The sequence below is a fragment of the Phyllostomus hastatus genome, unplaced genomic scaffold (genome assembly GCF_019186645.2).
Source record: "Phyllostomus hastatus isolate PE091 unplaced genomic scaffold, TTU_PhHast_1.1 phas_contig_210, whole genome shotgun sequence".
Lineage (NCBI taxonomy): Eukaryota > Metazoa > Chordata > Mammalia > Chiroptera > Phyllostomidae > Phyllostomus > Phyllostomus hastatus.
Genome location: NW_025333737.1, coordinates 3,899,801 through 3,925,792, shown reverse-complemented (window position 1 = coordinate 3,925,792; position 25,992 = coordinate 3,899,801). Strand labels below are relative to the sequence as shown.

General features: G+C 51.3%; 3 protein-coding genes across 5 annotated transcripts; all 3 read right to left on the bottom strand.

Moving 5' to 3' along the window:
- Positions 1-1,124: 1,124 nt before the first annotated feature.
- On the bottom strand, positions 1,125-6,842 carry UNC119 (unc-119 lipid binding chaperone). 3 transcript variants are annotated; one of them, XM_045837472.1, is made up of 5 exons: positions 6,561-6,842; positions 3,013-3,126; positions 2,409-2,511; positions 2,075-2,247; positions 1,125-1,811 (listed from the first exon to the last, which is right to left on the bottom strand). In XM_045837472.1, the coding sequence occupies exons 1-5, from the start codon at positions 6,784-6,786 to the stop codon at positions 1,699-1,701; spliced, it is 729 nt and encodes a 242-aa protein (XP_045693428.1). In that variant the 5' UTR covers positions 6,787-6,842; the 3' UTR covers positions 1,125-1,698. The 3 variants fall into 3 exon arrangements, with proteins under 3 accessions (XP_045693428.1, XP_045693430.1, XP_045693429.1); XM_045837474.1 differs by having other exon boundaries at positions 3,013-3,077; positions 6,561-6,691; XM_045837473.1 differs by lacking the exon at positions 6,561-6,842 and adding an exon at positions 4,481-5,164.
- A 979-nt stretch (positions 6,843-7,821) lies between these two features.
- Positions 7,822-19,699, bottom strand: PIGS (phosphatidylinositol glycan anchor biosynthesis class S). Its single transcript, XM_045837453.1, has 12 exons — positions 19,631-19,699; positions 19,224-19,363; positions 19,027-19,138; positions 15,211-15,300; positions 14,845-14,936; positions 13,469-13,676; positions 13,045-13,187; positions 12,231-12,345; positions 10,976-11,121; positions 10,154-10,254; positions 9,169-9,379; positions 7,822-8,814 (listed from the first exon to the last, which is right to left on the bottom strand). The coding sequence occupies exons 1-12, from the start codon at positions 19,671-19,673 to the stop codon at positions 8,539-8,541; spliced, it is 1,677 nt and encodes a 558-aa protein (XP_045693409.1). The 5' UTR covers positions 19,674-19,699; the 3' UTR covers positions 7,822-8,538.
- Positions 19,700-21,717: 2,018 nt separating this feature from the next.
- On the bottom strand, positions 21,718-25,800 carry ALDOC (aldolase, fructose-bisphosphate C). Its single transcript, XM_045836466.1, has 9 exons — positions 25,663-25,800; positions 24,024-24,145; positions 23,726-23,937; positions 23,542-23,596; positions 23,288-23,448; positions 23,091-23,174; positions 22,668-22,842; positions 22,345-22,544; positions 21,718-22,225 (listed from the first exon to the last, which is right to left on the bottom strand). Exons 2-9 carry the CDS (start codon positions 24,133-24,135, stop codon positions 22,130-22,132), a joined length of 1,095 nt encoding a protein of 364 aa, XP_045692422.1. The 5' UTR covers positions 24,136-24,145; positions 25,663-25,800; the 3' UTR covers positions 21,718-22,129.
- Positions 25,801-25,992: the final 192 nt, after the last annotated feature.

The window sequence follows — 25,992 nt, the reverse complement described above, 5'->3', positions numbered from 1 at the left end:
AAGTCGTCCTGAGTTCACATGCTATTCCAACTCCGCCTCCTCCAAGGTTCCTCCCCAGAACCCTCCAAGCAGGTGGCTCTTGCTCCCCTATATGCCCGGCCCATTGCATTCTAGGGGCAGGTCTTTTTTCCGTGCCTCACTCACTCTAGAATTCCGAGTGCAGCCCAGGCCCTGGCCCCCAGCAAGTGCTCCACAGGAACTGGCCAAATGGCGGTGCATCTAGGCCCCTTAAAGGTTAGATTTAACTCCTCAGCCCAGAGATGACCGACACCAGACATATCCAACTTAGCACCTGAAACAGTAGGGTATGAATCCTGAGATAAGCTCTCCACCTACCCGAGTTTCTGAACTTCATGAAGGAAAGGAAGACCTCTTCTGGGGCTGGGGTGGGGCTGGGGGCTGTGTGAAATGCAGGGTGGCCAGGCCAGGGGGCTGCCCAAGGCGGCTGAGGGCTCCAGGCCTTAGCCACAGCCCTGTCCACCTCTCTCAGAGGGCTGGAGGCACAACCTAGTGGTCCTAGTGGTCCTAGTGGCCTTGGGGGTCGGAGAAGGTAGGGTAAAGAACAAGACCACATCCCTATGCCTTCCCTGCCACCCTAGATTGGGGGCCCTTGTCCCAGCAGCCTCTGCTGTCAGGGCTGGCTGACTTCGACCTATAGCTTCCCCTCTCCTCTGAATCTCCTCACCCTTCTTTTTTTTTTTTTTTAAGATTTGTTTAATTATTTTTAAAGAGAGGGGAAAGAAGGGAGAGAGGGAAACATCGATGTGTGGTTGCCTCTCACATGCCAACTGGGGACTGGCCAGCAACTCAGGCATGTGCCCTGAGAATCGAACTGATGACCCTTTGCTTCACAGGCTGGCACTCCATCCACTGAGCCACACCAGCCAGAGCTTGATTTTTTTTTAATTCTTACTGTTGCCATTTAGTCCCCTTATACCCCCTCCCCCCAGCAATCACCACACTGAATCTCCTTCTTTATCAGAGAACCGTGTCCAGCTGTAACACATACTAAATGCTGACTCGAGGTGCCGAGAGGATTAGGGCACAAGAGGACTTGAGGACTACATTATTGCCTGACCCCCACCCTTGCCTCCCCAACAGGCATATGCTGGCCCACAACCACAGAACAGAAAAGGAGGAAGAGTTTATTGAAAACTATATACAGTCAGTCCAGCCCCTACCACAGGTGGCAGTCTGAGCCGATCCCTCCCACACCCCAGGCAGTGTCTTGGCCCCTGATGGTGGAGGCTAGGACTGGGGCCAGGGCCCAGGCTCCCTTGGGAAGCTTGGCAGCCAGACCCCATCATGGATCTTCATCTGTGAATTAACAAATCTAAATGGCCTACAAGGAATGGGCCCCTGCCCTGACCCAGTCACAGCCTGGCTAGATGCACACTATTCTGCAACAGCCAAGAGGCCCAGCTAGGCTGTCCAGAAGTCCTGTCTACTCCCACAGGAGGCCTTCCTGGACGTGGAGGCAAAGAGCCCCCCTACCACCCTACCCCACCCCAGGTGCCGGAACCCATGAGCTTTATGGGCTTAGGCTGAGGACATCAGACACCCCCACTCCCAACACAGACTCAGGGTCCAGGGCTCCTGGGACACTCCCCAGGCAGAAGACTTGGGGTTGAGAGGTGAGTGTGGGGCAGTTGCGGCCGAGGGCCCGGGGCCGTCCTGGGGCAGGAGCAGCCGCAGGGGTCAGGGCGTCCCACTGTAGGAATAGTCTGCTTTGTTGTGCATCACCAGCCGGTCGTCCACGAAGTAGAAGCTGTCAGACTGCGTCTCATAGGGGTGGCGGATCATCTCATTGACTGCAAGAAAGGCCCAGCCAGGTGGGGCAGAGTTCAGGAGCCAGCTCCAGGCCACCGCAGGGCCTGCAGGACTGTGGGACGGGGACCAGCAGAACAACCTCAAAGAATTCCCTGGGCCTCTCTGAGCTTGAGTTTCCCTATAGGCGACGTGGGAATGGTGGCCAGACACAAGAGACCCAAGGTGGGAAGAAAGGGGGTCAGACCCAACCTCCCCCCAGCTTGGTCTCCCTGAGTCCGCTGCCCACGGGGCCTTGCCCACTCACTCAGCTCCTCAGACAGAGGCGGGAAGTCGTAGATGTGCTCGCAGGTGTTCTTGCTGCTGGGGATGCAGAAGCCAAAGTGGAAGTCAAAGCTTTTGAGCAGCTGGTTTCGGAAGTAGTGCCTCTCAATCATGCGGAAGTTGTTGACAGGCTTGTCTCCCACCGTGAACTCCACCCTGAGGGAGAGAAGGAGTGGGGCTGAGCTCGGCCTGGGAGTCAACCAGCCACATTCAGCAGACTGCCCCTGAGAGAGGCTGAGGGAGAACTCAGGAAGGGCTCACTCCCACCCCACCCTCACCTCCGGCCCTTGACCCCCCACCCCGGCCCAGTGACTCACGTGGCTCCCACCTGCCTCAGGCGGAGGAAGGCAGGCGTGAACTGGTAGCGAACAAAGCGCCCAGCATTGGGGTCCAGGTCCCGCTGGTTGATGGGCAACCGCTCTGCAATGCACCCCAGCTGGGGCTCAGTGGGCTTCAGACTGGGGCCCAGGCCCACCCAGGCTTTCACCCCAGGGCCCCCATCTCTCAGAACTTTTATAAACTCCCAGGAGATTCTGATGCACGCGGAGGGTTCAGACCTTTGGCTGAACGGTTCCACCTGCAGGTTCTAGGCCAGCAATCAAAATTTTCAACTGAGGTTCCCAGGAACCACAAGGAGACACAAGGCCTGAGGCCCAAGGACTGTAGTTCCCAGGAAGGTCTTCAGAGGGCAAGCTGGCAGGGACCGAAGGGACAGAGCTGTCCCAAAATGTCCAATCCCAGAAGCGGATGGGACGGAAAACAAGAGGCGTGCCCAGTGGTAGGTGCCCTGCTGAGAACTCCTGGGAATAATGAGGTCCACGCCCAGCTCTGGTCCGACCCCTCTGCGTCCTGAATGGTCCCTGGGAGCCCACCTCACGGCTCGCATCCACTCCCTCTGTCCATGGCCCACCCGCCACTCACCTGAGGCTGGGGGCTTCTTGATTTCAAAGAGGACAGTGCCTGAATCCATGTCCCGAATCTTGAACCTGATGAAGTCGATCTTATATATATTCTCCTCCGGGGAGCATAAGTAGTCTAGGGGAGACAGGTGGCTGCTGCCAGCTCAGCTTGTGTGGGACTCTGGACTAGCTACTACTTTCTCAGATCCCTAAGGTCACTGCCTTCCAGATAAAGAGGAATGAGCCCCTGCCCTTGAGGAACCCCACCATGTCGGGGGAGGCAGCTCCTTGACCAGGATCTAATGGGGACCAACAGCTCCACCTAGTGGCCTCTGGGGGCAGGGAGGGGCAGGGCAGAGAAGAGTGGAGGACAAGTCACCTCCCCCACATTTTCCCTCCTACCCTGTAGCTGAGAGGGCCCTATTCCAGACTCTGCTTTGCCAGGGCTGGCTTGGTGACTCTGAGTGAAGTGGGTCTCCATTCTCATGGCAAGCCCCCAGCATGATAGGGCAGACACAGCCCTGCCTTTAGGAACTTCACTCTGAAAGGACACAGCCTGCCCTCAGGAGACAGTGGTTCTCTGGGGGACACCCTCACCTCCGCCACATGGCTGCCCCTGGTGCTACATCTCTGTGTGTCAGCCAAAGACCCTCTCTGGCCTGGGTACTGATGGAGTGTTGGGGCAGAGAAACAACCCCTTCCCTGTTCTTCCTCAACCCTGCCCCCCACCCCTGTCACCTCCTAGCCCCATAAGCAGCTTATACAAGCCTGGCTCCCTTAAGCAGCTTAGCCAAAGCTCTGCTGACTCAAATCCAGAACCTGGAGTATTGGGGGAAGGGAGCCATCTTTGCTCCCCTCCCCTGTTGCTCTCCAAACGGGAGGAAGTCTTAGTAAACAGAGGGAACCCCTTCAAAGGTCATTTAGCCAGCCTTGGCTCTGAGCCTCTCCCAGAGAGAAGGGGGGGTGGGGCAGGAAGAGGGTGTGGCAGGTGCAGCAGAGGGCGTGCATGGGGGTAAAGGGGAGTCCTCAGCAGGCAGAAGAGGAACCAGGCACAGGGGCGGGCCCGCCTGAGGCAGCTCAGGAATACCAGGGCCTGATCCAATGCCTGCAGCAACTGCAAGTGCTCCGGAGGCCCTGGCAACAAATAGGAAGGGGCAGCGAGGGACTCGGGTGCTATCAGCCTGTACAGCACTACATCCTCCCCATAGAGGCCCGGAAATCACCACCCCCCACCCCAGGCCCCTGGGCCACCTCCTATTCCTCTGGGGCAGGAAGAGGAAGTAAATGTAAAGTCGTTCTCTCTTCCCCAAGCCTGGGGCAGCACCATGCACGAAGCCCTCCTGGTAGCCACCTAGCACCCTGGTGTCGAGCAGAAACTACACCAGGCTTGGGAAGGGGCCTGAGCCCTGGCCTGTCCACCTTAGCCCATGGTAAGGAGAAGGCAGAAGGAGGAAATAGAAGTGGGCAGTCCCATCTCACCCCGTACACACCTTATTTTCACAGAAAGTAAGCACTAGTCCAAAGATCCAGAAAGAAGGTGCGGGGCGCAGGGAGAGGAGGTGGCAAAACTGGGAGCAGGATCCCAGCTCCATGTAAAACATCCCCTTCCTCTAGTCTCCAACTTTTGGAGCCTCTCCTCTCATTTGGGAACTTCCTGCAGTCTGATCTCAGCCTCTCCTACTGCAACTCAACCTATCAACCCCTCGGACCTTAGTTGAAGTGAGGGACCGGGGATGCCAATGGCTCAGGACACCACAGCCACTCCCTCCTTTCTGCCTGGTCAGGCTGGAGAAGGGGCAGAGTGGCCAAGGGCTCAGAACACAACTGCTCCCTTCCCCTCAGCCACAAATAGCTTCCTAAGCTGGACTCAGGGACCAGTAATCCAGGTGGAGCAAACCTTCAACCTATGGGATTAGGGTCAGAAGAGACCAGGAGGTGCCAGGATGGCAAGCCCTGGCACCCTGTCCTCAACTTCTATAGAGGAGAGAGCTCCCTCTATAAGCTCCTTCCTCCACTCACCCCCCCACAGATGCCTCAGCTTAAGGGCTATGAATTTCCTCCAAGTTAGGAGACAAATGGTGGTATGTGGGCTGAACACCTCTCCGCCCCAGTAGGTGCAAAATAACCTCTAAAGTTGCCTAGGACCTGGACAGGTCAGCCTCTCTTCCAGACATCCTATAAGGAAGCTCTGCCCCAGAGCTAGCCTGAATCCCAAATGCTGCTTTTGCCAATTATAGCCCAACTGGCACCAACATCAGACTGGTCCAGGCCCCTCTCAGTACCAGTGCCTACGTGAGCAAGACAATTCAGCACTCTGGAGGCCCAGCCAAGAATGGTTGCTGCCTGGCTCAGAGAGGAAGGAGAAGCTGGTCCCCTAGGGACCCAGATGTACAGGCCCAGACCTGCTATCACGATCCCTTCCACGGCTGTCTGGCAGCCCTGGGCCCTGCTGCTCCTACAGCTCCAGAGCTTAGGCCCATTCCAGCACCTGCACCTCCACAAAGAGACCCCGAGTTGCTCACAGAGGGAGCCAGGGCAGGGTCACTGATGAATGAGGCCAAAGTGAAAGGCAGTCAACTACCTTTCCAAATGTCTTCTTCTGTTCTTTGAGGTTCAGCTACCACTTCTGCCATGAGGCTTCCTAGCCCTCGTTCCCTGCCTATGGTGACCTCTGCTGCTCTGAATGCCCAGTTGTCTGCTTCCAGGCAGCAGCCAGTAGTCCTATGGGGCCTTCAGTACTACTCACAAAAGAGCCCTGTTACCAAGCAAGCACAGCAAGCCAGGCACTGTGCAAAATCAGAGAATTTTTCACAATGGCCCTACAATGTGCCATTATCCCCATTTTACAGATGAACATGCTCAGAGAAGTGAGGTTACTTGCCCAAGGTCACACAGTAAGTTATAGCACAGCTGGGACAACCCAGGCAGCCCAGCTCAGAAACTCAACCACCGTGAAGACCTCCAGGCCTCCAAGAAAGGGACTGGGCCCGGTCCAGGCTAAGGGGGGTGGTAACCTACTCCCTTTGGAGGTCCCGGGCCCAACCCACTGAAGCTTCCTGCTCAGGTCCTTTCCTGGGGAGGGAGATGGCCCCACTTCCTAGGGGATCCAGAGTGAGGGCATTAACAGTCAGGGAGACCTGAGGGTCCTCATGTCACCTGAGCAACTCAGCCTCTATCTCTCGCCTGCAGGCTGGGGACGGAGGACAGACTGCACTCAGCCTCCCTCCTCACTACTGCAGAGGAAAGACTCAAAGGGCTCTAAAAACCTCATGGGGAAGGGGTCACAGTTGCAGCTGCTACCCCACCTCCACCACGGGAAAGAGGGCTGGACTCCTCAAAAAGGAAGGAGTGGGGTGGAAATAAATCTCTAAAGGGAGAGGAGAGAGCACACGAGATCAGGGAAAGGGGGGACATGGAGATCTCAGGCTTGGCGGCAGAAGGGTACGGGACTCAGGCGAGGGGTACCCGGTGGGGGAGGCGAGGCAAGGGGAGGGCGGGAAAGGGGGCGGGGGGCCGGGGTTTGCGAGGGCCCCCTCCCTCCCTCAGGCGCGCTCCCTCGCCGGTGCTCACCGCCCGTGATCCGCTGAAGCCCCAGCACATCCTCCGGCCCGATGGGCTGCCTCCTCTGCAGCGGCCCCGGCCTGGGCCCTGGGCCTACCTCCGGTTCCGACTCGGACCCGGATTCGGATTCCGCCTGAGGCTTTAACTCTGGCTTTAGCTCCACGCTCAGGCCTGAGGCCCCTGGAGCGGACTCCGCCCCCGTCCCGGGCCCGCTGCAGCCCTGCTTCACCTTCATGGCCTCGTGGGGCCGCCGCTCGCCTGCTGCCGCTGTGGCTGCCTGCGCTGGCTGGAGCCAAGCAAGGGGAGTCTGCAGCCCCACCCCCGCCAGAGCCTCAGGTACCGCCCCGCCCCGCCCCTGGGCCCGCCCACCTAGCTGAAAGGATGGGGACACCCGTACCCCGCTACTCACCCAGGGCAAGGTGGGGGCTCGCCCTAGGCTTCACTAATTTTATCAAGGGGTCCTGGCTACCTTTCCTGTGCTCCGCCCTCTGCCCTGCTCTCTGCCCCTAAAGCGAGTTCCCATCTCAGGATCTTTGCCTGGGATACTCCCCTTCCCCCCACCCCCCCTGAGTGGCCTCTTGTCCTTCTGGTCTCAGCTCAAATGTCATCTGCTCAAAGGCTCTCCCTCGCACCCAATTCAAACTACTAACGGCAGCCAGTATCCGACCAGCCTGGTTTTTCTTTCTAGTGCATTATCTGAAATGTTTCATTTGTTCAGACTCTTCCCCCTAAAAGAACAGTTCTGGGAAAGCAGGGATACCGTCTTTGTTCTCTATAACTCACCACTTGGCACAGTACCAATGCTCGATATATTTTTTTAATTGATTTTGAGAGAGGAAGGGAGAAAGGAACATCAATTTGTTGTTCCACTTATTTATGCATTCATGGGTTGATTCTTGTTTGTGCCCTGCCCAGGGATGAACCTGCAACTTTGGCATATGGGGGACAATGCTCTAACCAACTGAGCTACCTGGCCAGGGCAATATATTATTTTTTTGAATTCATTAAAGAGTTAGTTTCTGAAGTCTTACACTAGCACAATTCTCTCCCAGACCCCCAGCTAAAAAGCAGAAGTAGATGTTAACAGCCTTGCTGGGCAAACCAAGACACGCCAAGGGACAACTGCCTAGTTGTCTAAGCCACCACAGGGCCCCCAGAACAGGGAGGCAGGAGGTCACATGGCCAGTCAGAAGCATGGTGGCCTATGAGCCCAGGACAGATACTAGGTGACCATTACTTACATGTGAGTGAACCAAAGCTCTGCTCAAACTTCATGTCATTCCAATTCAGTCTATTTATTGAGAGCCTAGAATATGCCAGACACTTTCAAATGCATATCACATTTACTCCTCACACCCACCTTGTAAGGGAGGTATCACTAGTGTCATACTTTTTAACAAATGAAAAACTGAGGCTCAGGGAGATTAAGTAGCTTATTCAGAGGCCCCCAGATGTTAAGTGCAGAAGCCAGGGTTTGAATTCAGGCATGTTTGATCCCAGGTCTCTACAAAAGAGTGAAGGGAACCTCCGCCACACACAGCACGAGGCTGTAACTCAACAGATAAAACTAGCCAGGAGGAGGAGGTGACCTGTGCCTGGCCCTTCTACGAGAGCGGTGCTGGGCTCTCTCTGAGGGGCAGAGAGAAGCACGGAGGGGAAGGGGCTAGAGAACAACCCGGGCTTTCCCCTGACGCTCCCTCTCAGTGCAAAAGGGCTGAGGGACAGGGCGGAAGCACAAGCTGCCTCTGCCCCAGAGGTAAAGGGCCTTCAAGCTCAGGCCAGAGAAGGAGACCAAGATGACACATCTTTTGAGGATGGGGGTGGAACGTCTGAGCCAGAAGAACGGAGTGTTACACTTGGTGGCTGGAGAGGCAACGGGGGAGGCTGGAGACAGTTCCTTCTCGGCAGGCCCCGTTTATGTGCCTCTCCATCTAGCATCTCCCGCCCCGGCCAGAAAGGAAGGCTTCCTGCCAAGACGCCGCCCTGCTCAGTCTGTCCTCACGGGCTTTCTCCAGGACTCGTGGATCTCCAGGAAGATCTTGCCCAGAGACAGGACGATGGGCACAGCCATCGGCAGGAAGAGCGGGATGTAGATGGCAAACTTCTGGTCATCAGGGAAATAGAGGAGGTGGAGGAGCGAGGGATCAAAAAAGGCACGCTCCGAGGATGTCACAGCTTCCCGGCTGGCGACGAAGGCAGAGGCCAGGTGCCCAGAGGTCAACTCCAACGCTGCCTCATAGACTGCGTCTACAGCCCTGTACACCTAGGAAGGGGGCAGGGGTCACCAGTGAGTCCTAGGCACTGATGAAGAGGGTAGGGGTGACAGGTTTTACTGTTTCTTCCATCTACCAGACAGGTTACCTGGAGTTTGCCCAGGTTATAGGGAAGCTAGTATAAAAGCGCTATGGTGTACTTCCTTAGTGCCTGCTTAAAATCTCACTTCCTCCCATCTGCACTCCCACTGGGGGCTGGCCCCGCCCTCTAGAGGAAGCCCAGGGCACTCAAGGCTGGCAGGCCCACACACATCCTGGACCCCCGCTGGCTCTACTTTCCCCACACCCTGACCCTCAGTGGCCACTGCAATCCTGGGCCACTGAATCCACCCCCGCCCGCTTACCTCGGATGCCACATTGTCCTTAATGACAATGTTGCTGATCTTGCCCAGAAGCTGGGCCAGGGAAGTGAGAGTGGTGGTGGCTGTGGCGAGGTTCTCCACGGACCGAGCCCACAGCAGCCGATCTACCTCCCAAGTCATGAGCCCTTCGCTCTTAGGCCCTGAAAACAGGCATTTTGGAGGCAACTTGGGCTGGGAAATCCCAAAGAGCAGCCTGTAGGAACAGCAAAGAATGTCAAAGGGGCTGACTAGAAAGTGGGAGAGGATGGCTAAGATTCCTACAGCGATGGATTTTCAACCTTACCCAGGCCCACAGGAGCTGCAGGGAAGGGCCTCGGGGTCTTCTTGGGAGGTAAGTGGCAACACTAAGCAATCCAGTACCCCAAGCCCTGGTTTACCTGTGCTTTAGCTTTTCCCTGTTTCTATATTGGACTTCCAAGATCTTATTTGACGAAAGGTTCCATGACTAAAATATTTCTGGTAACACCAACTTAAGTTTAATCCTCATCACCCCATCTACCCTGTCTTTGGACACATGGGGCCACCCAGCCTTAGTGAAGGGATGATCCAGGACCATCTCTGACCAGATGCGGGTGCTGTGCCTCTCCATTCCCGCACCCATGGCAGCACTGCTAATCAATCAGAATCCTCTTTCCTAACGAGCCCAAAGAATCCTCAACACAGGGCATCACGCAGCCACTACCAATAGATCAGTTGGCATAAGAATCAATGGCCATTTTTCTTAAGCATCCCTAATCACAACCCAGGGACCTGACAATTCATGAGTCTATTTTTTTCTTAAAAGTTTTTGTCGGCAACTAATTTTTCTTAGGAGAAAAACCAAGTGATCCTTGGAAACATTTCTTGGTTTCCTAGGGCTCTAGGCACAGCTGAGGTAACCCTGCCAGGTGAGATTTTATTCGAATCAGCCCAGGAGGCTGTGGCCAGTCAGGGGCCATGTGCCCACATGGACCCCCTAGGACCTCACCGCAGCTGAGCCAGGAACACCTCCATCACTCGCTCCATGTCCACCTCAACTCGCACGGGTAGCTCCGAAGCATTGTAGGCTTTCGGGTCCACGTTGTACACCTGCACAGGGGATGAGGTTGCTTCATGTCATACCAGGAATGGCACAGCTGTGCCCTAGATGGTCTGGTGACTGTGAGAGAAAAGGCAGGCACAGTCTGTGCTCTTCAGAAATTATAAACCTGATGGTTTGACTATTTTTTGAATACCTATTAGGAGCTTTCCATAAATTATCTTCATTACCCCCTCAAAAATCCTACAAAAGAGGTAATTTTTATTCCATTTTAGAGAAACTCCCAGTCTGACAGAAGATACAAAATTCCCAATGAAGAGTCCTCAGTAAGTACAAACTACTACATACAAAAAGGTCATATTTTAGCCCTAGCTGGTGTAGCTCAGTGGATTGAGAGCCAGCCTGCAAACCAAAGGGTCATCAGTTCAATTCCCAGTCAGGGCACATGCCTGGGTTGCAGGCTAGGTCCCCAGTAGGGGGCATGTGAGAGGCAACCACACATCCATGTTTCTCTCCCTCCTTTCCCCTCTGTCTAAAAATAAATAAATAAATAAATAAATAAGCCATATTTCAGAAAATATTGACATCATAAAAAGCAGTGGGGGCGGCAGAGGAGGAGCACGAGCTCACAGTACCCCCACCTCCTCGGTGCCTGCCCTCCCACCGGCTGGGCCATGGAGGACACCAGAGGAACAACAGCAGAACCATCTCAGGGAACATCTGTGTACCCCCGAAACTTGGGCTCTTGGGTCTGCACAGTGTGAACATTACCATAATGCCACCCCAGCGGGGACTGTGGAAGGCGTTGGTGGCCACCGGAGCCCCATCCTTGTCCTGAATGTACAAGGGAGAGTGGGCAAGCTCAGGCACATAGAGCAGAAAGTTGAGCACAGGGTAAAGGGAGGCGGCACTGGATCCTGGGTACAGAGAGAAGGGAAGTCAGAACAGTAAACGAGTTAGATCCAGATCTCGGTGCTAGGTCAGCCTCTAACACGTGGTCACTGACTCTGGGCTTCGTTTTTCCCCAATGAAAACCACTGGGATATTCTCCAGTCCTGGGTTTCTGTGGCAAAGAGCCTCTCAACATTCTCCCAAGATGTACCACGTACATGAAGTGCAGTCCTTAGCCCCAAAATGCCCCTGGAATCTCCCCTCCCCCAATAGGCCTCCCTTAAATGTCTAAGTCAACCCTCGGGAGCACTGCCACATTCACCCATATTATTGTAACTCGTTTTATGCACAAGTATAAATGTGACCTCATGTCAGTTCCCTGCTTAGCATCCTTCCGTGGCTAGCCATTCACACCAAGTTAAAGTTCAAGCGCCTCAGAGCGGTCCTTTATGGCCTGTCTGCCTCACCAACATCATCTTGGTCACCCCCTCGCAATTCAGCCACAGTACACTTCGCTGAGCTTCCTGCAGGTCTATGTGCTCTTACTCTTCATCTACGCTCACAGTCCCCTTGCCTGAAATCTGTCTCTGCACTCAGCGCTGCTACAAAGCAGTCCCTCATACTTTGCTGAAAAGACCGAGGGTGGAATTTGCCAAGACCTCCCATTCTGCCCCCGGGCCTAGCTCTGGTGTCTTAAATTCCACAACTAGTGATACACTCATTTTCGTTTTCCTGTATGTATTGCAGTTCTTGGCGACATCTACTTTTCCTGGGTACACCCCCAAAATGAAAAACTGGCATCCTAGTTTCAAGGTTCCTCATTCTGCCTTCATGTACTTTTGCTGTTATCTTTCCTACATGTGTGGACCTATCTTTTCTGGGTGGTTTGCAGGGAGGGAGACATACACTGTCTGTTCATTTACAGAAAGTCCTGGAAACATGTTTAATAAATGCTTTTGGATATGGTGATGTGGGGAGGGAGTGTCCCGATCACACTGCCTAAATGCCCAGCACTCCCTCGACGTCCTCAGACCAACCCAACCTGGGGACCATCGCTGTACACGACCCACCTCCGAGCGCAGGCGGAGCCCTCTGCCCGCCCCCCCCCCCGCACCCCCCGACCTCAGGAGCTCACCCAGGCGGGACTCCACTGGGTTGATGACATGGGGGAGGTTGTGTGCGGCCAAGTAGTAGCTAGAGGAAGCCGGGTCGAAGCGGGGGTTTACCCCCAGCGCCGCATAGTAAAGGATCTAGAGAGCAAAGAGGGAGGACGTTATTTTGTTTAGTGATGTATAGTCCACTTTGTCCCAAAAAAAGATTTGAGGCGGCTTAACAAGGTAAAATTATGACAGGACGAAATGTAATAGACCAAATCAGGGCTGAGAGAAGACAGGTGCAGGAAAAAATAACAAAGCCAAGGGTAAGGTTAGAACGCTGAATATGTTCTTTGAAAACCGCAGTTCACCAGCCTTTCTCACAGCCTAAACAAAGAGGAAAGCAAAGAATAATAGAATTCAGATCAAACAGAATTCAGATCAAATCAAGTCGGTCATTCAGAAGTACTTCCTCCTACTACCAAGACCTGACTAAAATTTCCCCATTTCCCCTCACTGTATTATACAGAAAGCTACATTCTTCTCTTCTTTACTGTTACTACATTAGCGTAGTTCAGGAAGATTTTCTGTTGTTGTTAGGACAGCACGACTGGTAAATACGGCTCTGGAGGGAGCCATAAGGAAGTCAGTTTTTAAAGAAGCATGGATGAAACTCCCTGAGCTGCTCACAAGGAAGGGAAGTAGACACCAGAGCCACATACAAAGGAAATGTCTAGCCAGTCAACAAGCCCAAAGAGCTAGAGCAGACTACACTTATGAATACTAAATATGGATGGATTTTGAAAAGGACAGTGCAGCCAAGAAAAGGACTCTTCTGCCTGCCCCCAGCCTCACCTGAGAGTCCACAGAGAAGTTGCCGGCAGCACTGAGGGCGTTCAGAAAGGGCTGCACGTATCGCCGGACAGCTCCCTCGATGTCCCAGTGCACGTCATGGGACTTGGGGTCTGGGTTGAGTAAACTGAAGGTGATCTCATAGCCTACGGAAACAGGAGTCAGGAATCCAGAGGCTTCGGTGGATGAGGGGCAGCCTGTACCCCTGGCTGAGCTGAACCTGCGTCTCCTCTAGAATGGCGCTGATTGCCATCACAGAACCAGCGGGAGGATAAAACTGGGATGAGGAACACTGGGCGCTTTAAGAAAAAGTTGAAACTACAGAAGAAAGAAGTAAAGAGTTGGCATGCAGATTCCCCTCCTGCCCTAATGCCTCCACATAGTTCATTTCCCTCTCCCTTCCCGTAGTAAAGCCCGGTCACTCTACCCAAGCTGGACTTGAGAGGCCGCCTCTTATCAGAGCTCCACTTGTCCTCCGGAAGGTGGTCAGCCAGGGCCGCAGCAAGCACATCCTCATTCAAAGACATGGCCTGGGCTATTTGGACTATGCGGCGCCCAATGATGTTAAAAGCCTGCCGGTGTATTATTCCCCTCATGAATGCTGTCCTGTTAGGCCCAATGTAGCTCATCATGTCCTGCGAGGGGCAAGCAAGGAACAGAATGCCCACAGCTCAGAGAAGAACGCAAAAGAGCACTCTGGCTCCTGCCTCTGAGCATCTGGCCTTGTGCCGCTGACCAACAGGCATGCACCTCTCTTTAGATTCATAGCAAACTGTTATCTCAGTATTTCTGGGCTATGGGTATACATGAGCATCTTCCTTCATTTCAGTCCCCTCCTCCTTCCCAGGAGACACAGTTCCAGGAAGTGTCAAATCTTCACAGGCTGGAACTAAGAGATGGCATGCTGAACAAGAAAAGCAGAATGAACAAACGACCGGACAGTCTGATCTAAGGAAATGGCACACGGCAAAGCCTCAAGTACAAGAATTCTCAAGGCAGCATTATTTGTAATAAAAAACTGGAGACAATGCAAATGCCCATCAACAATAGAATGGATAAACTGTGATGAACTACAATGAAACATTAGGCAGACTTAAAAATGAATGCATTAGATTCAGGTGCACATATTATCACGGATGATTCTCTCAAGTATAAATGTTGAGCAAACTGAAAGTTGCAGAAGAATATGTGCTGTATTACACCATTTGTATAAAGGTCAAAATACGTAAAATTAAAGGTATTGTTTATAGAGATACAAGAAATGATAAAACTTGAAAAAAAAGTAAGAAAATTACTATAAGATATAAAATACCTTGGGCTCAAATGAGTGGGCTGTGACCATGGAGACACATGGGGCTCCAACCACACTGCTTTAATATTATAAGCTGAGGCTGGGTACTTAGATATTCATTAAAATTCTTCCCTCTTTTTACAGGAATTAAATATTTCATTATACATTCATAAAGAAAGTGGTACAGTATAGCTTCCACCAAGCCAATGGCTCATGAGAAGTTCAGTGTATTGCCCATGTTACCATCACAGCCCACTGAAACCTGCTTCTTTCTTTTATTCCTACTGATTTATTTTCCACTTTAAATGGTCATCAGAACTGTAACCGTATATAAGTCTTGGATTTAGGAAACCAAAGTTAATGAAAAAATTCATATTTGCATTCTTTAAAAAATATATTTGGAGAGTTTCCCACAGCAAATGGAAGAAATGGGCAGCGATACTGTCAGGAGTGGCCATGGAGAGGAGGAGCCGACGGGGCAGGCAAGGCCGCAGCCTCTCCGCTCACCCTACCTGGGGGAGAAGCGAGGCGCGTTCTGAGATCACGTACACGTTCAGGGAGCCCACTACTTGCTCCTGCGACTTGGCTAACATGGTTTCTGCCTCTGGGGACAAGAGCGGGTGGTATACCAGGAGCAAAAACGCCATCCCTCTCCCTCTGGCCCCCCCAGAGTGCCTAAGCCACCCCTCCACCTCCACCGACAGCCAGCTGACACTGCGGGCAGGCATGGCCCTCCGTGGCCCAAGCTGCTACGCATGTCATACACAGCTTTCCCAGAGAGATTCTAGAGTTAAAACAAGGTATGAAAACTACACCTTGAGGGATCAAAAGGGAACACAGGCCTTCATGTTAAATGGTGTGATCTCCCCTTCTGGTACCTTGCACACTGCCCAATGACAGGGCCTCTTCCTCATGGTCCAAAGCCATCCGATAATCCTTCTGGAAACGGCACTTAATTTTCATTTTGTCTGAAGAGAAATGGAAAGAACATGATGGGAAGAGCAAGTGTCAGACCAATTCTAATGATTTCTGCATGGATGGCATCAAACACACAACATTCCACCTCTTCCATCTGCCTGTGTACACTCCACCTTCATCCTGAGGTACTCTCCCACAGGGAGATCTATTACCATACTCGTTACATGAATAGGTGAAAGGAGAAAAACCGTATGACCACTTTAATAAGTGCCCCAAAGTACTTAAGTTCAATGAACATTCTTGATAAAAACAAATGACACATTTAATGGAAAACACTAAATACAGTTCCACTAAAATTAGTAATAAAGCAAGATGCCTGCTAGTTCCTCTATTATTCAGCACTATTCTTTCTGAAGTTCCTGACCAATGTAATAAGAAAGAGAAATAGCCCTGACTGGTGTGGCTCAGTGGATTGAGTTCCAGCCTGAGAAATAAAGGGTTGCCTGTTCGATTCCCGGTCAGGGCACACGCCTGGGTTGCGGGCCAAATCTCCAGTATGGGGTGCATGAGAGACAACCACACATTGACATTTCTCTCCCTCTCTTTCTCCCTCCCTTCTCCTCTCTAAAAATAAATATTTTTTTTAAAAAAGAGAAATAAAATATGAATATTTGAAAGAAAGACAAAATGACCACTTTGGGGCTTTTTTTCTTCTTTTTAAAGATTTTATTTATTTATTTTTAGACAGAAAGGAAGGGAGGGAGAAAGAGAGACATCAATGTGTGGTTGCCTCTCACACACCCCCACTGGGGCCCTGGCCCACAACCCCAGGCATGAGTCCTGACTGGAAATCAAACTGGTGACCCTTTGGTTCACAGGCCAGTATTCAATCCACTGAGCCACACCAGCTAGGAAAATGGCCACTTTCTTAAGTAGTATAATTATTTTCCAAGAGAATCCACTGAAAAACTATTAGAACTAGTAACAATTTGGTGAGATGACTAGATATAAGAATACCCAAGAATCAGTAACTTTCTGATAAATGCCAGCAACATCTAAATAGTAAAGCAAGTATTTTTAAAAATTCCAACTGTGATATCTATAAAAAACATAAAGATACCCAGGAATGAATATACAAAATTATAAGAAAAAACCCTGAGACTTTACTGAAGGACTTAAAAGACCTGATAAAATGGAAAACATACAAGGCTCTTAGATGAAAAGATTAAATATCCTATGTCAATTCTCCCCAAGTTAATCTATACCTGTAAGACAATCTCAAAGTGTTTCTCCCCCCCCAGACTTGACAAATAGAACCTAAAATTTATTGAAAAAGTTCGTTATAGAATTCCAGGTCACATATGCAGAAGAAATGATAGGATTTAAAAAACATCATTTTGTCCCTGGCTGGTGTGGCTCAGTTGGTTGGGCACCATCCTGCAAATCCAAAGGTTGCCAGTTCAATTCCCAGTCAGGGCACAAGCCTGAGTTGCAGGTTCCATCCCCAGGTGGGACGCATGCAGGAGGCAACCAATTGATGTTTCTCTTTCACATCAGTGTTTCCCTTCCTCTTTCTCCCTCTCTCCCCCTCTCTCTAAAAACAAATAACATCTTTAAAAAAAAAAACTTTCAATGGCTTCCCTTCTCATCCAGAATAAAAGCTGTATGTCTTACCCCCTTTTGCCACTCTAGTTTTATTTTATTTCCTCTTAACACTGTCCCTCATTCACCTCACTCTAGCCACAACGGGATTCTTACTGCTCTGCAAAGAAAGGCACTGCCCCTGCTCCTACCTCAGAACCTTATACTTGCTATACTCCCTGCCAAAATGCTCCTCTCCCAGATACCTACACAATTTACTCCTTCATCTCTTTTTTCTTTTCAGTCCCTACTCAAATAGCCTGTTTTCAAATGATGCCTCCCCTGGCCACCCTATCTAAAATAGCCATGACCTCCCCACCCCCCTCAAAAACAAACCCCTCCCTATCTCATTACCCAACTCTATTTTAGTCCTATCACCATTTAACATACATTTCACTTATCTTTTTAATTGTCTGTCTCCTCTTTTTTGTCTATATTGTTCACTGCTATATCTCTAGCAACCACAGAAGTACCTGGCATAGGTACTCAATAAATAGCTGCTGAGTAAATGAACAACCCTATTTCTATCCCTATTTAACAGATGAGAAAACCAAGGTTTAGAGAGGTTAACCTCACCCAAATTCACACAAATAAGTGGAGAACCAAGGATTTAGTCCCACTCTCTTAGATCAAAATTCCATACTCCTTGCCATTCCACTATTATTGAAGACTGTGTCATAATTATTAAAAAGTCTACAAGAAATTGACAATAATCAAGGTGCAATCTAACATGTGAGGTATAATCCAATTTTTGTTTTGAGAAAGAAAAAATATGTGTGTGTACATTAGGTTGAACCACATGAGCTACGATTTTTTTTTAAATGGGTGACTGAGGTTAAAGAGCTAGAAAGTAAATGGCGCACAGGCACTTCCTGGTCCAGACCCAGCCTCCAACTCCCCTCACTCCCAACCTTTCACTCCACACTGGAAAGGTAAAGCTGCTCAGAGACTGTTCCCCGCCAACACGCTAATTTACCCCTGCATGCTTTTATGCAGGACGCAGCCAGTGTAGTTTGCTGGTGAAAAGCTTGAACACTGGAATCAGTCAGGCCTGGATTTAAACCTAATCCTGCCTCTTACTAGCTAGCTGTGTGATCTTGTACAAATTAAAATTTCTAAGTCTGGTTGAGTTTTGTTGTTGTTGTTTTTTCATTTACAAAGTGGGGATCATAATGTAAGAAGGAATGAAACGAGACAGCACATGTAAAGTGCTTCACCTAATTTTTGGCATATAGTGAACAACTAATAATAGCTATCATTACTATTGGTTCACACCATTCCCTCTCACCTCCCCATTTAAACTGAATTCCTACACATCCTTTAAAAATCCAACTTAAAAATTACATTCCTCAAAACCTTCTCTGCCTTTCTATCCTCCCAGAGAGCTAAAGGCTTTCTCAACTGCAATCTTTTTCTTATACACTTCTGTGATTTCTTTTTTCTTTTTAAATAAAGATTTTATTTATTTATTTTTTAGAGAAGAGAAGAAACGGAGACAGAGAGGGAGAGAAACATCTAGGTGTGGTTTCCTCTGGTGAGGTCCCAGCAGGGGACCTGGCCTGCAACCCAGGCATGTGCCCTGACTAGGAATCAAACCTGTGACCCTTTGGTTATCAGGCCAGCTCTCTATCCACTGAGCCACACCAGCCAGAGCCCATTTCTTTATCTAAGTGTCTTTCTCCCCTACCTGAATACGAATTTCTTGAAACCATTATTAGTTTCTCAGTCATCCCCAAATTCCTGGTACCTAAGAAAAGTGCCTAACACTCAGTGAAGTGTTGATTTTTTTTAATGTTTAATGTTAAACTGAATAAGGCCCCTATACAAGTTCAACTTGATTTCAAATCCTGTATTCTTTCTACTGCATCCCACTTCCTCCCGCCCTCTAATGAGCATCAACTCATTCTGATCAGGTAGCATAATGTTTTATGAATAAAACTGCCTCCTTAATGCTGAATACTGAATTTAACGTTGTTTTTCTTCTAACCAAACACACTATTCATTCACAAAGGCCTTTTCATAAGTTTTTAACTACGTTTATGGGACACCTACCTTCCTACCCAACGCATATCTGAACCGAGCTCTGACCGAAAAGGCAGCCCTGATCCCCGCCATCCCACCCCCCAGGAACTCACATTTCAGAGGGATCTCTCTCTCATACACAACGGTGAAGGGCAGCTTCACTGCATCGTCCAAAGCCAATGAATCTCGGGTAAACACAACAGTGACGGGCACCCGGAGCCGGAGCTGCGGGAAGGCGCATCAAGGCCATCAGATGAGTCTGTACCTTGTGGACAGTTTGTTCCCTAGCCCTTCCCCATCGAGGTCTCACCCGCAGGGAATTCAGCATACTGATCTCGGAGTAAGGCAACGTGGCCCGGTAGGTCTCCGTGGTCTTCCACCAGAGCGGCAGCCCCAGCACGATGGCTACTGCCGCGAAGAAGAGAGCGGCGCGCTTGCCTCGGACCACCTCTGGAGGTACGCAGGTACAGAGTGAGGCGCCGAAAGTGGGCGCAACTGCTGGCCCCACCCACGGCGCGGAGGAGCCCCTTAACCCGTACGGAGACTCTCCGCCCGCGCTCCTAGGAATCCCCGTGCGACAGGCTTGGGCCTAAAGAGATCCTGTTTGCAACCACCCCCGACCCCTAGTCCGCAGGACCTCTGACACACCACAATCCCCACTCCCTCATTCTTCCCTTGCACCCCGCGAATCTCACGTCCCAAACCGAATGCCACCACCTAGGTCTGAAGCTGCAGCTCCTGCAGCTCCGGCCGCCGCCATGCTTGATTCCGTCTACTCTAGCCGTGGGGCGGAGCTTCGAAAGCCTCCCCCAATCCGAAACGGCGAGGGGGCGGGACAACAGCCGCGATCGCTGCCAATCGCGAGCGTCGCTCCGCAAACTGCAGTAGTTAAGTACTGATCTGGGTGACCGCTGGAAGCTCTGTGTCAGTTTTTCAACGGAAAAAATGGAGCTATTTAATAAACAGATCATTCATGTAAAGAACCTGACACATGGAAAACACTCCAATGTCAGCTATCACAATCATTGCTTATCATCCTTATCATCGAGTCTCTTCCAGGTACCCTATCCTCAAGCCTCAGACATGGAGGTGGCGAGCTAGTAGTACCTTTTTAGCTATTTGGCTCATTCGGTATTTTTTTTTTAATCCTCACCTGAGGATATGTTTATTGATGTTTAGAGAAAGAAGAAGAGGAAGAGAGATAAACATCTGTTGGTTGCCTTCTATCCGTGCCCCCACCGGGATGGAACTTGCAATCTAGGTGTGTGTCCTGACCTGAGACCAAACCCGCAAACTTCTGGTGTACCTGACACTGCTCCAACCAACTGAGCCACCTGGCCAGGTTTAATTTTTATTCACTTACTGATTTGAGAGAGATCAATTTGTTTTTCTCCTTATCTATGTATTCATTGGTTGATTTTGTTTGCTTGTTTTTAAAGAGAGGGGAAGGGAGGTAGTAAGAGAGAGAAGCATTGATGTGCAAGAGAAACATTGATCTGCTGCCTCTCACATCCCCCCAACTTGAAATGACCTGCAACCCAGGCATGTGCCCTGACCAAGAATCCAAATGGCAATTCTTTTGTTTGCAGGAGGATGCCCAACCACTGAGCCACACCAGTCAGGGCCATTGGTTGATTCTTGTGTGTTCCCTGACCCCCACCCACAACCTTGGTTTATCAGGATGACGCTCTAACCAACTGAACTACCCCACCAGGGCACTCATTCAGTACTTTTAAATTTTTGTTAATTAATTTCCAACTTGTAAATATCTGAATACTTCGTTTATAAGCACAAAATCTGTTCTGATCACTTGGGTTCAAATCCTGGCTTCAGCCCTTCACCTGAGTGGTCTTGAGAAGTTAATTAACCCCTCTGTGCCTATTTCCACATATTAAAATAGTGATAGTATGTACTTTATATAGAGTTGTAGGTTGTAGTAAATGAGTTAACACATAAAATGATTAGAATAGGGCCCGGCAGAAGCACATAGAAAGCAGTCTAAGTACTAGCTATTTTTGCTAATATAAAGTCAGCTCACACTGGGCCTACATTCCCATATTGCAATAATTAGCTGGTGTAGCATTAGTTGTGCACTTTACACACAGCAAGGCCTCTGCAGTTCACACAGGACACGCCTAGCAGGTTTTCTTATCTTTTTTATCTGCTCAGATAGACCCAGATGCTCACCCTAACCCCCAAACCCCAGCCAAGTGGTCAAAGTTCATCATGAGAACTCACCAGAACTGCTCTTGCCCAGATCCTTAAACTGATGCCCCCTGTGGCCCCATCCACCCCAAGTGGAAATGGGCAATAGATATGGGGCTCAGTCTGGCATTCCCAAGCCTTGGGGTTTCCCCATCTTGGGCAGGAATCCAGGTGCTCCTCCTGCAGTGGCTCCCTCTAGCAGAATGTGTCAAGCCCTGGCAGAACTCAACACAGCTGAGAGACGAGATTCCCAACCCCTCCTACCCCAGTTTTGCGCCTTGCAGGAAAGCTGCCTTCAGGAATTGCTCAGGTCTTGCACCACACTGTCCTGCTACAACTGCAGCTTAGAGCCTGTAACTGAAAGCAGTTACTAAAAGACCTGCAGCCCTTCACACTGCCACACTCCAGCCTTGGGCAGCAACAGGAAAGAGCCTGAGATGGGAATAGTGACTGGTGTGACTCTCCCCCATGAATTTAAAAGCCCGGTGAAACTCAAAACCCATCCTCTCCACCTCCACAGTCACAGGACCTGGAGACAGATCAGCAGAGATCAGAAACAGGGAAGTAGGGACTTGATGTGTAAAACAGACAAAGTAGCATGTTTTGCTATCATTTATTTGTGATGTGCTATGTACCCAAAATTTAAGTCGGGTCTAGTTCCTACCCTCTGATCCCAAGAGAAAGGGCAGGCAAGGAGAGCCCAAGGACAAGCTACCCCATCAGGGGGGAATTGCGGGGGCTGGCAAAGGCAGGGGGAAACCCGGGCATCCTGCTCTGACTTCTAGCAAGTTCTCCTGACCTCAGCCATGAGGGGCTCCCTACCCTCCCATCTAATGGTCCCAGGTGCAGCAATGGGAGAGGGGAGGAGAAGAGAAAAAGGAAGATGACTCAGTGCTGGATGGAGGCATCTTTGCTCTGCAAGGCCATCGCCTTGTGGCCCAGGCTGGAAGTAACTACAGGCAAAACTGGGTGCAGGTGGCTAGGCCAACAGCTGTGGAATCCAGTGACTACTCAGTAGGCATGATTGGCAATATAGAGGGACTGTGCTGCTGCTCCACCATCTTCTCCACTGCCTTCATACTTGCCCTGGGCTGCAAGCCCATTCACCTGCAAAAGTGAGGGGAGGGAAGGTGTAAGCAGGCTAAGCCAGCCCAGAGTTGCCAAAGGCTGCAGTCCCTGGGTGCTAACCCCTGCCTAGCTACACACCACCACCCCTAGCTCCCAACCTCAGCTCGCTTGATGAACTCCTCAGTGGCAGCCTCAGCATTGTCTCGTTGTCCTCGCCAGGCATTGAGTGCAGAGGCCTGCAGGGCACGCCCATAGGAGAAGGTGAGGGCCCAGGGCCTCGGAAGGGGGCAGCGGTTGATAGCATTGAGGTTCAGTGATGCCTCCTCTTCACTCTGACCCCCAGACAGGAAGGTCACTCCTAGAGAGGAGAAAAACTGATTAGTCACTCCCTGTTTTTCCAGGATAAGGGACCCTTGAAGGCCACAGGAAGAACCTAAGGATGAACTTAAGGATAAGAGCAGGTTCGGAAGCAGGGTGGTACCTGGGACAGCTGGGGGCACAGTGCGACGCAGGGCAGTGACAGTTGCCATGGCAACCTCCTCTGGGCTATACTTAATGGGACAGGCATGGCCAGGGGTCACCATGTTGGGCTTCAGCAGGGTCCCTTCCAGGTACACGTGATGGTCATTCAGAGCCTTGTACACAGCAGCCAGGACCTGAGGATCAGAGGAGGTTCACTAAGGTCTGGGTCCTTGCCATGTACTGCTCTGTGCTCCCTGTCTAGGAGTGGCTGCGTGGGCATGACTGTGCGTGTCAGTACAGGCTCACACTCACAGGTCTGTTCTAGGACCAAGTGAAAAAGTGCTTGGGGAAAGTGCCTGCATCTGAACCAGAGACTGTGGCGAACAAGCCTCTTGTCAGGCTGTCCCTGTGTTATGTGTCTGTGCCCAGATTGTGGACTCACCTTCTCTGTAACATACTGGCAACGTTTGAGGTCATGGTCTCCATCAGGAAGGATTTCAGGTTCCACAATAGGCACAATGCCATTCTGCAGGTAAGAGAAGAGTAGCTTGGCAGGGGCAGCAGGCGGGATGGAAGAAAGTTCTCTCTCCACCAGGCACAGGGCCCCCATCTGAACCCCACACATGCGCGCACACACACCTGCTGGCAGATGCTGGCATAGCGGGCCAGCACGTTGGCATTCTCCAGAATGGCAAGTGCTGAGGGCGTGCGCTCACTGATTTTCAGGACACAGCGCCACTTGGCAAAGTCGGCACCATCCTTCTTGTACTGCGCACAGCGTTCTGAGAGCCCATCCAGCCCTGCAGGCATAGTGCCAGTCTCATCACTCTGCCCTCTTTGCCAGCATCAACCACCCACCAACCCTGGGGTTCTAAAGCCCACCCATCCTGTACCTTGAGTGGTAGTTTCTCCATCAGTCCCAGCTAGAGGCACTACACCTTTGTCAACCTGAAAGGGAAACAGGCAAAAGGGTGAACCCAGACAGGATTCTCCTTACCACCCCTCACACACACACACACACACACACACACACACCTATTTCCACACTCAACCCCCATCCAGGGCCAGTGGATGCACCTTGATGCCAACGACAATGCCTTTATCCTGGATGGTACGGACGAAGGGGACACCGTTATCATCTTTCTGGTAGAGTGTCTCATGAAAGAAGATGACCCCTCCAATGCACTTCTTCACACGGTCATCAGCGCTGAACAGGACCTGGCGATACAAACGGCGGTTCTCCTCTGTGTTCTCCACCCCGATTTGGCTCAGACGCTTGGCCATGCTGCCTGGGGGCAAACAAGGATGGGTGACAAGGTCATCCCCAGGGCTTCCTGGCCACCTCTACCCTACCCAAACACAGGCCCCCACCTACCTACAGACTCATCTGCAGCCAGGATGCCTTTGCCTGGGGCCACAATCTGGAGGGCAATGTCAGACAACTCCTTTTTCTGCTCAGCAGAAAGGGCTGGGTATGAATGAGGCATGGTGACAGCTCTGTGGAATGGAGACAAGATATGAAAGCTGCACCCCACACACTATCTCCTCTGCTTCCTCTCTTGGCCATATGGTCCAAGTGGCCCTCCCCCTGGCCCCCACAAGCATGGGGCTGAGAACAGGGCAACAGTCCTTGGCATGGGTCCTGGGCATCAAAGTGGCACCAATTTCTTTGACAGCTAGCAGGCTTAGCGCCCCAATTCCCACATCTCCTTTTGTCCATGATGGGCACCCTTCCCAGTCCTGGAGAAAGATGCATCATGGGGGTGGGGAGGTAAACAGCCCTGAAGCTACAGGTCTTCTTAGAAAATACTGCCCAAATGAAGATGCCAATCCTCCTTTCATTGAATTTGGCCCCTTCTTCAGGTAGGCATAAGCCCTGACCTTCAACTGCCTTTTTCTCATCTTCAAAAGAGCCTCTAGGGAAAGAGCATTACTTCTAACCCTTCAGAATAAGGCAACACTTCAGAATGAGGACCCATCACCCTTCTTCTCTTGGCTTGTGAAAGAAAAAGTTGGGAACAGGGGGGTAGGTAGGGAGTAGGGGTGGCAGGCTTCTATAACCTCTGCTTTCCATACCCCAATGCCTCTGCAGTCAGGAGATGGGAGCAGAGGATCAAGATGGAAAAGAATGAGCCCTGGCTGCTGTGGCTCAGTGGGTTGAGCGCCAGCCTGGGAACCAAAAGGTTACTGGTTTAATTCCCAGTCCAGGCACATGCCTGGGTTGCAGGCCAGGTCCCAACTTAAGCAACCAATTGATGTTTCTCTCACACATCAGTGTTTCTCTCCCTCCCTTCCCCTCTCTCCATGAAAAAAAAAGGAAAAAAGGAAAGAGTAGAGAGGCTGAGAAAGGGAGAGAAAGATGCAGGAGGAGAAGGCAGGGTGGTAGTGAGGCTAGCCAGTCAGGGTAAGGACCTACAGAAAAGGCAAAAGAACTGTAGAGGGAACTTAGCCAAGGAGAGGGGGCAGATGAGATTAAAATGGTCTTGGTGGCCCTGGCCAGGTGGCCCCAGCCAGGTGGCCCAGTTACTTGAAGTGTTGTCCCGTGCACCAAAAGGTTGTGGGTTTCATTCCTGTTGAGGGCACATACGGAGGTTGTGGGTTTGATCCCCAGTGGGGGCGCATTTGGGAGGCAACCAATCGATGTTTCTTTCTCACATCGATGTTTTCCCTTCTCCCTTCCTCTCTTTCTAAAATCAAGAAACATATCCTCAGTGAGGGTTTTTTTAATGTTTATTTTTTAAAAAATGATTTGGTGGAAGAGGGTAACCCCAAGAAAAAACCCAGTAGGCAGAGGAAGATTTGGAATTGGAAAAACTGAGGTCCCAGCCTAAGAGCTGAGAGGAAGGGGTGCTGTGGGAGGGCTGAACCGTGGGTGGACAGAAAGGAGAGAGGATGTAAGGGAAGAGCTGAGATGGCACATCCAAGGGCCCCAGGGGGCAGGGCAAGGATGGCAGGGGGAAGTCAGGAAGAGGAAGCAGGGATGCTGAGCAGCTCCCGCCTCGCCCGGGTCTCACCTGTGCGCAGTGAGTTAGCGGCGGCAGCACGTGAACAGACCGGTTTCAAGCCTGCAAGAGCTGTGGCTTCAGCCCTGCTGTGGCTCCTGTAAATGAGGCTGAGGATGCCGCAGAGCTACGTGACTCCCAAGGGGGCGGGGCTGTCACCTCCCCCAGGCCACGCCCCTCTCCAGGACTGGTGTCCTGGCAAAGGCTACGCCCACAGAGGCGGAGCAAAGAGGTGGAGTGACTACTCGGCCAGGACCTTGGAGGCTGTTGTAGACTGTCCCCCTCCCACCTCATGGAGCGCTGCCACCAGGGCCCCAGAGGCAGGAAATGGCCTTGCCCTCA